General features: G+C 39.7%; 1 protein-coding gene across 2 annotated transcripts in view; it reads left to right on the top strand.

Moving 5' to 3' along the window:
- LOC117293944 (kelch-like protein diablo) overlaps window positions 1–10,553 on the top strand; it is a 32,534-nt gene extending 21,981 nt beyond the window's left edge. For both annotated transcript variants that reach the window (XM_033776443.1, XM_033776444.1), the window contains exons 5-9: window positions 2,091–2,252; window positions 3,595–3,801; window positions 4,876–5,012; window positions 6,423–6,562; window positions 8,860–10,553. In XM_033776443.1, coding sequence (XP_033632334.1) covers window positions 2,091–2,252; window positions 3,595–3,801; window positions 4,876–5,012; window positions 6,423–6,562; window positions 8,860–9,085 — 872 coding nt within the window. In that variant the 3' untranslated portion in view covers window positions 9,086–10,553. The remainder of the gene's footprint in view (window positions 1–2,090; window positions 2,253–3,594; window positions 3,802–4,875; window positions 5,013–6,422; window positions 6,563–8,859) is intronic.
- Window positions 10,554–12,168: the final 1,615 nt, after the last annotated feature.

Genomic DNA, 12,168 nt, shown 5'->3' with positions numbered 1-12,168 from the left:
GTACATGTAGATGGATGATTTTGAAACCTCAAATTCTAAATCTGAGGTCTTGAAATCAAATTCATGGAAAATTACTTCTTTCTCGAAAACCATCAACCTCTCCCCATTACTCTTCACCAACTAAGGTTTTATACTAATCATTATTTTGAGTATATACCAATAGTGTCCACTGCCTTTAAGCAGAATTTTGTGCTTTTAAGCAGCTCTGTGAAATTGGGCCCGGGGCCCAATATTATGACTCTTCTTATACCGTAAACAAAGCATCGGGGCTTACGGAAGCAGGGAATTAGGCTTAACATCAAACGATTTCATGGCTTAGCAGGGAATGTTTGCTTGTTCGCATGCTTACTCCACGTCACTAAACATTCTTCGCTTACAAAGCTAGCACAGAAAAATCGCCGCTTGCACACAGTAAGCGGAGAAAGGTGATCGCAGATATTTGGCGGTAAGCAGAGCATGAAATTGGGCTCCGGACCTGAACCCACACTCATGACAACACTATAACTTTAGTCTGGTGCACTAGATTGCTCGCCTATTACACACGCTGTAACACCCTTGGAGTTCAGATGATTTTTATCCTGAGTTTGAGACTTTTCTGCTTTTGTTATCGACATCCCAAGCTTTTCATAATACTTTCTTTAGATGCACAATTTGTTTGGATATCGTTTCAGTAGTCTTTCATAATCAGTCAAAATAACTAAAAGGACAGTCTCTTGAGACTTCCATAAGCCATATATGAGGATTATGTTTCTCCTGCATATACGTCATATATTGGCAAATAATTCCTGTTTGTCTTTAGGATTATGTTGGGTTAGGAACTCGTTAGAGTATAAAGATTGTACGGCCTGCAGTTCATTTAGATCGTAATCGTTGCCATGGTTGTTTGTAGTATCATTTACCGGCTGCAATTACTCATGCATGATCTGACCGGATATGCAGCCTCCAAAAATAAGTTCCTCTTTTATTTTTGACCAAAAATATTCTTGGACAGGAAAGGTAATTTTAAATTGTGATTTTAGGATCAGGATGAAAGTGGAGAAAATGTGTAAAAGAGAACAGATGCATTAGAATGTATGTAAACAGCTGAAAAAATTATTCATCTTGAAAAACAAACTTGTTGCTATGATGAATAAAATGTTAAGTAAAAACTTGATTAAATAAAAGTCGATGATGGAGTTATGGAACAACTGATCTTTTTTTTTATTTTAAGGATAAGAATTGAGGAAATTTTTCCCATTCATAAATGCCTTTTTGGTTAAAAGGCGTAATAAAGTATGAAACTCTGTAAAACCTTGGAAAACTTATCCGTTTTCTGCTCCCTTGAGCTCTGTACGTTTGTTGCATTTTCATGACTGAGACAGATTTCGGATGCATTTGTGTGCATAATATGCATCTAAACGTATCCAAAAACAACCGGTTATAAACAGCTCCAGCTGGTCATTATCAACCGTTTTAACACCCACACGTGACGCGCTCTCCACATATAGAAACAGCGAAACTGTCTGAGGTATTTATTAATACATTTTTAAAATACCCCCTTAAGAGTTGAATCATAACACCATCGTCCCGTTACTCAGTTTCCAATTTGCTATTCTCCAAAATCCTATTTGTGGCGTGTCATGTCCTAACGTTTAAGAGCACCATACTCGAGCAACGAACTTAAAGGCAGTGGACACTATTGGTAATTACTCAAAATAATGATTGCCATAAAACCTTCCTTGGTGGCGAGTAATGGGGAGAGGTTGGTGGTTTAAAACATTGTGAGAAACGGCTCCCTCTGAAGTGCCATATTTTTCGAGAAAAAACTAATTTTCCACGAATTTTGATTTCGAGACCTCAGATTTAGAACTTGAGGTCTCGAAATCAACCATCTAAACGCACACAACTTCGTTTGACAAGTGTTATTTTTCTTTCAATATTATCTCGCAACTTCGATGATCGATTGAGCTCACATTTTCACAGGTTTGTTATTTTATGCATTTGTTGAGATACACCAACTGTGAAGGCTAGTCTTGGACAATTACCAATAGTGTCCACTGCCTGTAAAATTACTAAACTAATGTTATCTTTTGTGTCCATTGTTCCACCAGGCTCTATTTATTGTGTAGGAGGGATGGACAGCACCGGCCATTCCTTGAGTAGCGTTGAACGTTACAACCTGAGCAATGGTAGAGTCAGCATCGAGGCCAGTATGAATTCACCTAGGAGTGGGGTAGGCGTGGCCGTACTGGAAGGCAAACTGTATTCAGTGGGTACGTGTGATTGATCTACAATTCTTGCATCGTCCCCCTTGATGGTGGGACCGTTGGCCAAATAAAGACCTCAAAACAACCCACGGCACCCACAGCAATAAGCCATTTTGAGATACATACATACATCAGCATTATATGAGGCGCCTTTTCCCTAAGGTTACAAAGCGCCTACAGAAGATACGACAAAGAAGTCCAAACTCAACATGCTCCAATGTCAAGTGAAATAAAACAGTCAAGTATTTCTTGAGATATAGTGGACACATTACAATAACACTGTAAGGTTTTGGTAAATCTGTTGGTATTCACCCAAACCACACAGTGCACTCCTATAGTAGCCATGATATCTCAAAAAAGCTAATCGCCACGGTGCCTCCAGCTTTTGCCTTGGTGCCCTTTGCAAAGTTTCAGTATAAATTTACATCCTCATACTTCAAAGAGGCAACAATCGCTTCCGTTGACCCTGGTCATTGCCTTGGTGCCTCTTGAAATGTTCTCATGTTAATTTACATTGCTTCATAGAGGTGCCCTTTGCCGAGGACAAAATTCCCTGGTGCCATTGCCCTTTGAATAACCAAGCAACAGGCCTCCTCGTAGAAGTGGCCCTTTCCAGGGGAAAATTACTGTGCCCCTTAAAGAGCGATTTTCAAGGCCGACAAAAGATAGTTGAGACCCGACTAAGTGGTCTGGCTGACTTGTTCTGTATTGAAAAACAACCCAATTTCATTTGAAACATGGACTAGTGATAAGCAGGCAGACAAGTAAAACAGTCAAATTATTGTTTTCAGGATCAGAAACAGTCGGGATCGGAAAACTATCTCACGTCCAACAGCCATGTACAAACTATTTTGTATGTTACATTTATTTTGTGCATTTGCATAAATGCAAAACATTCTGTATGTTGTTCGTTTTGAAAAAAACGCATTATCTGTCAAAATCCATTAAGAAAAAACATTAAAAGAAAAAAAAATCTTTCTGGAAAAAATAGGGCCGTGCAACTTTAACTCTTTAACCCAGTTACATCAGGGATTCAACTTGCCATCATTTTCAATTCAGAGAAATTCTGTCAAAATCAGTTATGACAAAAACTTTAAAAGAAGAAAAAAAAAAACTTTCCAGAAAATGGGGCCGTGAAACTTTAACCTATTTACATCAGGGATGCCACTTGCCGTCATTTCCGAATCAGGGTATTATTTTAAAAAATCATCCTCTTCATGATTATTCTAGTCATGTCCAGACCTTTGCTCTACTTTGTTTTAAACACCATTTACTGTTCCTTACATGTTTTTTCATTAATGCTTTCCCACCTCCTCTTACCCCCTGCCCTATTTTCCCCTCTCCCTAGGTGGCTACGACGGCAGTCAATACATGAACACGGTAGAGTGTTTAGATCCGTCCACACGGCGCTGGCATCGTGTGGCCTCCATGCTTCATGTCCGACGTTATCATTCAGTCATAGCACTCGACAGACAGCTCTATGCCGTAGGGGGATACGACAGCTCCACCGTGCTGGACTCGGTGGAGACGTACGACCCTAGAACAAATCGCTGGTGTGAGTAGTCGGTAGATGAAATTAACAGGGATTTTAAAAATTTGCCCACCTTATGGGTGAACAGCCGTTTTAGAAACAGAACACCACAGAAGCCATTGTTTTGGCCTTGGTGCCCGTACAAAAAATGTCCCGTAGACTTTAAGATTTTACAACGGAAGTGCCTTTTGCAAAATGAAAAAGGCCTTGCCCCCTTCAAAAGATGAAATAACATGTGACATGCCTGTATAGCGATATTTAAGGAAGTCAAATTAATTAGAAAGCTGTCATGTGCCATACAGCTGTGATGGCAGCGAGCACAAATTGCCACCAAGTGGGTTTGCACAATGAACACACACAGCATTCTCTGAGTGCTATTTCTAATGTTGTTGATGTTAGTTTGAACATAGCCGGCTTTAAGTTGCAATACCCCGTCTGTGATTGTCAGCTCATCATGGGTCGGGGCTTAATACACATTGTCTTATACTGAATAAACTTTATAAATATACTGTTGTGTGTTGAGCCCTTGCACAATGCGGACCAAACCACTACAGAATGCACGTCAACCAGTTTCGCCATTTTGGGAGTCATTTCCTTTGTGTTCATTTGACTCCCAAAATTAACCCTCTTTCTTTTTGACCATTCATTGTTAACCACTGTGTTGTGAAAGATATATAAACTATTTCTGCTTGCAATAATATGATGTCATGTTGTGAATGCATCTGCACAGTACACAGTCAACCCTCCTACTGTCTGACATTTCAATATCATCCACTGTGGTTTTGAATGATAGATCAACTATGCTAGCCTACAAAATGAAATGATGTGGTAAACGCATCTGCACTGTACACAGTCAACCCTCCTTCTGATTGACCATTTAATATCATCCACTGTTGTTTTGAATGATAGATAAAATAAATCAGTGTGCGATATTTACACAATACAAACATGGGAACATGTACATGGTGAGTTAGTGCCAAAATAGTGTCAAATGCTTAATCAAGTCAATGGAAAATGGTACCAAGAGTAGGAGGGTTAATTATTGCATTCATGTGAGCTCTATTGTAAAAGACGTCAACTTTTCATTCCATCCTCCAGGGAGAGTTGGTAGTCTTGACACCAAGAGGCGGCATATAGGCGTGGCAGCCATGGGGAACTACTTGTACGCAGTAGGAGGTAGTGATGGGACGTCGTATCTCAAGAGCACAGAGAAGTACGACCCAAGGTTAAACCAGGTAGGTCACCGAGTGAGAATTGAAACTCAGCAACTTGGGTTGGTGGTAACAGTAACGACATTGATATAATCTGTATTACGATTGTGGTGATTCTGACAATAACAACTTAAAGCCATTGGACACTTTCTAAACAGAACAAAAGTTAAAAGTTCACAGATTTAAAAATAACTTACAGGGTTTACAGGAGGTAATGATGAAAGACTTCTCTTGAAATATTATTCCATGATATGCTTCACTTTTTGAGAAAACATTCAAACATATCAATTCTCGATTTTGAGAAAAACAGATTTATTTTAAACACTTGTCATGACACAGGGAAACGTGCTGAAACAAGGGTGGGTTTTCCCGTTATTTTCTCCCAACTCCGATGACCTATTGAGTCTAAATTTTCACATGTTTGTTATTTTATATATAAGTTGTGATACACAAAGTGTGGGCCTTGGACAAAACTGTTTACCGATGTTGTGCTAATGCTTTAAAAGCTGCTTGGGCCCAATTTTATAGACCCTCCTATACACTAGTTACACTTTGATTAATGTTTCAAGGGAAAGTATATCTTTGGTTTTATAAAACCATTTGATTGGTTTATTCCCATAAAATGTAGCTATGTACAATAAAACTAACCTGTGAAAATTTATTTTCAAATGATGTCGAGATATCGTCGACAATTCTGAGCGATTATGTCCACGCTTGAAAAATAATCCTAATTTGAATACACAATCTGAGAAATGTTATTGACAGACAGACAGTCAAGCTGCTCAGATTCAAATTTTGGGGCATTAAAAACTATTTTTACATGACCACAATCCCTTGAAGTGAAATGTTTCTCAGTTGCTGTATGTTACCGATAGCTGCTGTAGGCTTCTAACCAATAGCTTTTATTGCCATTAATTATAAGAGTGATTACCAAACATACATGTATACCTTCCCTTTAAAGGAACATTACAGAATTGGTTTTTGCTAACAAAAGAGTTGTTGTCAGTGTAAGCACTTTATGTAATCCATCATATACATAAACTGACAAACCTGTAGAAGTTCTAGATCGATCGGCCATCTGGGTCACGAGAGAAAAACCGATTACAAATTTTGCATAGCATTCATGCTAAAACAAAAATGAATAAAACGCTCACTGAGCGATCAACTCCAAACGCAAAACTAGATTATGTATTCCTCATCAAGGAATCAAGACAGAAATATTTCAAGGGATGGTTTCTACTAGCATCATCATTAGACCGTGTTAAGTTTTATGTAAATCTGTCATCTTCACGATTTTTGTTTCTTACCAATTCTGTAACGTTCCTTTAATACTAGCATTGGGTGAGAGACTAAAGGAATTATGAACAAGTATTCATTACTGATTGGTAACATACTTACTTGATACAAATACTTGTTCTCTCTTTTACCCAATAGTGGATTCCAGTAGATAGCATGCATTCCAGGAGAGGAGGGGTGGGCGTGGCAGCCTTAGGTGGCAGGTTGTATGCTATGGGTGGCTATGACGGACAATCTAACCTAAACACACTGGAAAGATACTACCCCGAAGAAGACAGGTGGGTTTTGAAAGACATTTTTACCTATTTATTTTTATGGGATTTGAGGCATTGCATGGATGGAAGAAATATGAGCATTTTAAACGAGTAGGCTGCTCAGTTTTTAAAGGCAGTGGACACTATTTGTAATTACCAAAAATAATTGTTAGCATAAAACCTTACTTGGTGACGAGTAATGGGGAGAGATTGATAGTATAAAACATTGTGAGAAACGGCTCCCTCTGACATACTTTTTGAGAAAGAGGTAATTTTTTACGAATTTAATTTTGAGACCTCAGATTTAGAATTTGAGGGCTCGAAATCAAGCATCTGAAAACACACAACTTCGTGTAACAAGGGTGTTTTTCTTTCATGGTTATCTCGCAACTTCGACGACCGATTGAGCGCAAATTTTCACAGGTTTGTTACTTTATGATTCTGTTGGGATACACCAAGTGAGAAGACTCGTCTTTGACAATTACCAATAGTGTCCAGTGTCTTTAAGTGGCTTACAGGGCAAATTGAGAGGTGGTGTTTACTATCCAATGTGTATGTACACCAGGCTAGTGTCAAGGGTGAGCCTTGGAAATATGATGCCAGTATCTGCAGAGATGAGGAAGTCTCTTTTTGTATCAAGACAATGCAAGATGTGAAAATTGAGCCCATGCATCTTGTCTTTAATCCCCTGGGATGATTGTTCAGGAAAGATCATGATGCCTCTTTATCTATGGGGTAGTCTTAGATAGGATATCAGCTTCGGGTATGTTCACAATATGCTGTCCAGATACAGTGTGTATGCCCTCACTATCGTATATCGGATATCACTGCCAATATCGCATGTTTGAGTTATTGCTCATTCTCAGTAACAAGTAATAAACCACAGGGGAAACATTCAAACTATCATAGCTTGGCTCGAAATTTGATTAAGCAAAACCTGAACTCCGCGAGAGTGGTGTACATGGCCCAATTTCATTAAGCCTGTAAGCACCAAAATATGCTCAGCAAAAAAAACTGGTAATCAGCTCAGATTCCGTAAAGTTTACATTGCTACGATTGGTGCCCCACTCGAATTTTTTTCTGTTTGGCAGCTTTGTGAAATGGGGCCTACGATGAAAATTAACACTGTCCTTAATTAAGTACATGAAAATGTGAGTTGAGTGTTTCGTCAACTTAGAAAGGATTTGTTGATTAATTTTTTCTTTTAAGATGTACCCGGTGGTTGTTTAACTCACAAACTTACTGGCATTCATCAAATGTTGTTGTAGTTTTTGCAGGGTTGGCCCTGAAAGGTGTTATACAGGACTTGTATAGCTGCCAAAAATAGTCTCAGACAGTGTTCATGTTTTATGTGGTCAACCGCATGAAATAATAAACCTGTGAACATTTTGTCTTAAAGATAATAGACGCTAGTGGTAATACTAAAAATAATTATTACCATAAAACCTTATTCGGTAACAAGTTATGGGGAGAGGTTTGATAGTATAAAATATTGTGAAAATTGGCTCCCTCTGAAGTGACATAGTTTTTGAGAATGAAGTAATTTTCCAGGAATTTGATTTTGAGACCTTGGGTTTAGATTTTGAGGTCTCGAAATCAAGCATCTGAAAGCACACAACTTCGTGTGACACGTTTTTTTTTCGTTTTTTTTCTTTATGGCATTATTATATGGCAAATTCGATGACCAATCGAGTTCAAATTTTCACAGGTTTGTTATGTTATGCATATGTTGAGATACACCAAGTGAGAAGCTGGTCTTTGACAATTACCAGTAGCGTCCAGTGTCTTTAAGCGAGACAGTTGAAGGAGTCAGGAGAAAAAAATGGAAAACGATGCACAATTTTCAGCATGTAACTGGCCTCTGGACAGCAGGCATGCTCGGTTGTCTAGTAGTGGTTAAGACATCTTCTCTAGAATTTGGGGGTCCCGAGAGGAGTCTTAATGAAATAATGGAGGGTTTGTGAAAAGGCCACAGTAACCTCATTGTTTCAGCGAATATGTTTGTATTCTAAGATGTTTCACTAGTTCACAACCAGGGCCATATTTCATAAGAGCTGCTTAAGCACACACGGTAGATAATAAGCACAACAAAACTATGCTTACAAGAGTAGGGATACAAGCCATAATACTATGACACATGCACCTTGCTCTATGCATGCACCATCTGTGACTGGTATCCTGCTCATTTCTGCTAAGTATAAAATTGATAAGCAATATTTTCTGCTTAGGAAGCTCTATGAAATTGGCCCATTGTGATTGTCAATAATCTTTTTTACTTATTGTGAACTTATTGTGATTCTTCTCTTTATCTCCCCTCACAGATGGACATTCCTAGCGCCAATGGCCCAGTGCCGATCAGGCCACGGCTGCGTCGTCGTTGGTGACCTCATGTATGCCATCGGAGGTCACGACGGAGTCCAGTACCTCAACACCGTGGAAGTATTCGATACCCAGCTAGGGGAGTGGCACTCTCAAGGTCCCATGGGGACATGTCGAGCCGTTGCGGGTGTGGCTGTGTTAAACAACATTCCCTGCACAAATGTCTAACCAAGGTATAGATCCCTTGTAAATGGCACCCTTAACCTACTGCTGCACCTTAAGGATTAGGGTTGGGCTACGTGGAAGTATTTGATACCCAGCTTGAGGGGGGGGGGCACTCTCAAGGTCCCATGGGGAAATGTTGAGCCGTTACGGGGGTGGCTGTGTTAAACAATCCTTTGCACATCCCTTGTAAATGACACCCTAACCTACTGCTGCACCTTTAGGATGAGGGAGGGCTACTGTTCCTCCCCCCCCCCCCCCCGAATTGGGGGAGGACTGGAGTCAAACATCAATGGTAGACAAATTTTAAGCAATTGCTTGGTCTAAACCTCTAATGTATACCATCGACTAATTCCATGAAACTTGTTGAACACATTAGTTAAGCAATCTTGCTAGCAGAAATAGGCTACTTATCCTGCTGAACAGTTTCTTGAAAAATTTCCCTGGTTTAATTTGACTCTCGTCGTCTTTATGAATGGGGTAGGTTTGTGTCAGCAAGGGATTTGTGAGAACTGTACTAGAGTGAGATACATAACCACCTTTCAGGGTTTTCTTTTTAAGAGGATCTTTGACATTGATTTGTCATTTCTTGCCGGTTGTTATCGTCCAATGAAAGCAAAAAAAGGTGCTCTTAACGAGGATGAGTAACTCAAGACTCTTATCTGAATTCAGAATTTTTTGTTTATGCCTGGTGAAAAAATTTCTGTGGATATTAAGAATCCCGGCTCTTTGATCTGCTACTTTGGCACTGAGGATACTGTTTCCAAAAGCTCCTTGAGCTTGCTGTTGGAACCCTGTAAGCTGAGAATGGTGATCCATACCTACAGAATTACAGAGCTAGTAGAGCCATGAAATCAATCCCAGGGTTACGTTATACAAGTCTTTATTCCTGATGCTGTAATAATGTCAACTATGTGCAGCGATTCAAATGAAAAGTGTAGAACTACCCTGGACTGTCGGAAACTAACCATCTGGTATTTAAATCAATATTTTACCATTGGATCAGCAAGAACTCACGCAACACATCCCCAAGTTTGGCTGCTGAGCTGACATGACACAGATGCACGATGGCTGTTGATAACCCAGACAGTATCTGGGAACTGTATGGTACAATCTGGGCCAATTTTGTAGAGCTGCTTAAGCAGAAAATATTGCTTAGTAATTAATTTCTGATAAGCAGAAATGAGCAGGATATCAGTCTCAAACTGTAAATGTGATATTGTAGTTTGGCTTGTAACCATATTTTGGAGAATGGTGATCTTAAAAGCGCAGAATTTGGCGGTAAGCAGATCCATGAAATTGGGCCCAATGCCAAGTTAGATACCCTGACCATCTCAGGACTCACTTTTTGTACCATCTTGTCGATGTTTGTTTTTGATACTGTCATAAGGCCACACGAGTTTCCCCTGGAGGGACATCATTGTCTAGTAATCTAAACTGCGCCAATAAAGTATCTAAACACTTACAAATGGTAAGATTTATCGGAACCTGAAATAATATACAAAAAATTAATTGTTCGTTTCTATTCACCGTTAATTTCTGCACATTTTGACACATCTTGTGTTGCGCTACGATGTTGTTTGGTGGATTTATGGACACTTGAGTGGCTTAAGGTCGAATTTCAAAAGTTGCAAAAGCCCCTATTCACCCCAATTCCAGAAGGGAACTCACATAAGCATCACACTCAGACAAAATCAAGACAAAGGACACAAACTCATTTCGTTTATATGACCATGAAATTAATTGCCGTGTATTTAACTTTAAAACTGCTGATATCCTGTCCCCCATTCTTGGTGTGTCCTCCATCACTGTCCTGAACGGCAAGGAGTCGTCTTCTCATACTCTCAATGAGACCTCCGATCTGTCCCTGGTCAATCCCCTGCCATTTACCGATCAGGATGCGTCGCAATCCCTCAAGAGTGGTGTCAGGCTTGATGGACTTGTTCACTTTCTTCTGCTGCAGAAGTCACCCTCGGACGGCCACTCCTTGGCAGGTCGTCCACATTTCCCTGAGCTTGGTAGCGATTCCACCATTTACTGACCGTCTCTGGTGACGTTGTTACCTGATGAGCTGCAGCTTGCATCGACGTACCGGCTTATATCAAACCAATGATCCGTCCTCTTTCCTGTTTGGTCATTTGAGCCATCTTATCTTGAACCACCTTTCCTTGCTTACCATTGTTGTATGCCTCCCATCTTTGACCCCTTTGCTTGGTTACTGACAACTATTGCTGATGTTCATCGCAAACGATTTATCCAACACGCGACCCAAAAAAATCATTTATAAAAGGCGGGCAAAAGAAACGCTGATCTTACTCGTCACAATACAACGATTTAGCTTGAATAGGGGCTTTTGCAACTTTTGAAATTCGACCTTGAGCCACCCAAGTGCCTGTAAATCCACCTAACAACATCGTAGCGCAACACAAGATGTGTCAAAATGTGCAGAAATTAACGGTGACTCAAAGTGAATAATTATTTTTTGGCATACTATTTCAGGTTCCGATAAATCTGACCATTTGTAAGTGTTTAGATACTTTATTGGCGCAGTTTATATATCTGTCTATCTAACAAAACCACCGAGACTTATTGTCAGTTTTGTTTTTAACAACTAAGTAGAATTTGAAACTTTGCATGGTGGAAGTATAGCAAAGAGAGGTCTGCAGTAACACCATGTGAACATCTCTTTGCAGTAGATTTGTTTCTGAAAGATTTCCACATGTGAGAGTTCCATATGGTCTTACCACAAACCTCTCTTCTGAAAGCATTTTTGTATTCATCCATGTTTGTGTACTATCAAAATTGGTTGATAGAAAACCAATAGATATTCAAACAAAGAACAGGTTTTTTTTAAATTAGGTGAGTTTCTTTTTCATGATGAGTTAAGACAAATAACACAATGGGAGATATTAGTTGGCTGGCTCAATGTGTAGAGCACTGGTTCGGTCCGGCGATCAGCAGTTGCAGGTTGAAATCTCACTTTGGGGTATCTTTGGGCTTCTCCAGAAATAGATTTTAAAATGTTGAGGGTAAAGACAAATTGACCGTAAAGGGAGACAAGCCAGCTGGCTCAATGGGAGGAGCATTGC

The sequence above is a fragment of the Asterias rubens genome, chromosome 8 (genome assembly GCF_902459465.1).
Source record: "Asterias rubens chromosome 8, eAstRub1.3, whole genome shotgun sequence".
Taxonomy (NCBI): Eukaryota; Metazoa; Echinodermata; class Asteroidea; order Forcipulatida; family Asteriidae; genus Asterias; species Asterias rubens.
Note: the sequence above shows the minus strand (reverse complement) of the source record. Positions and strands in the feature narration are given on the sequence as shown.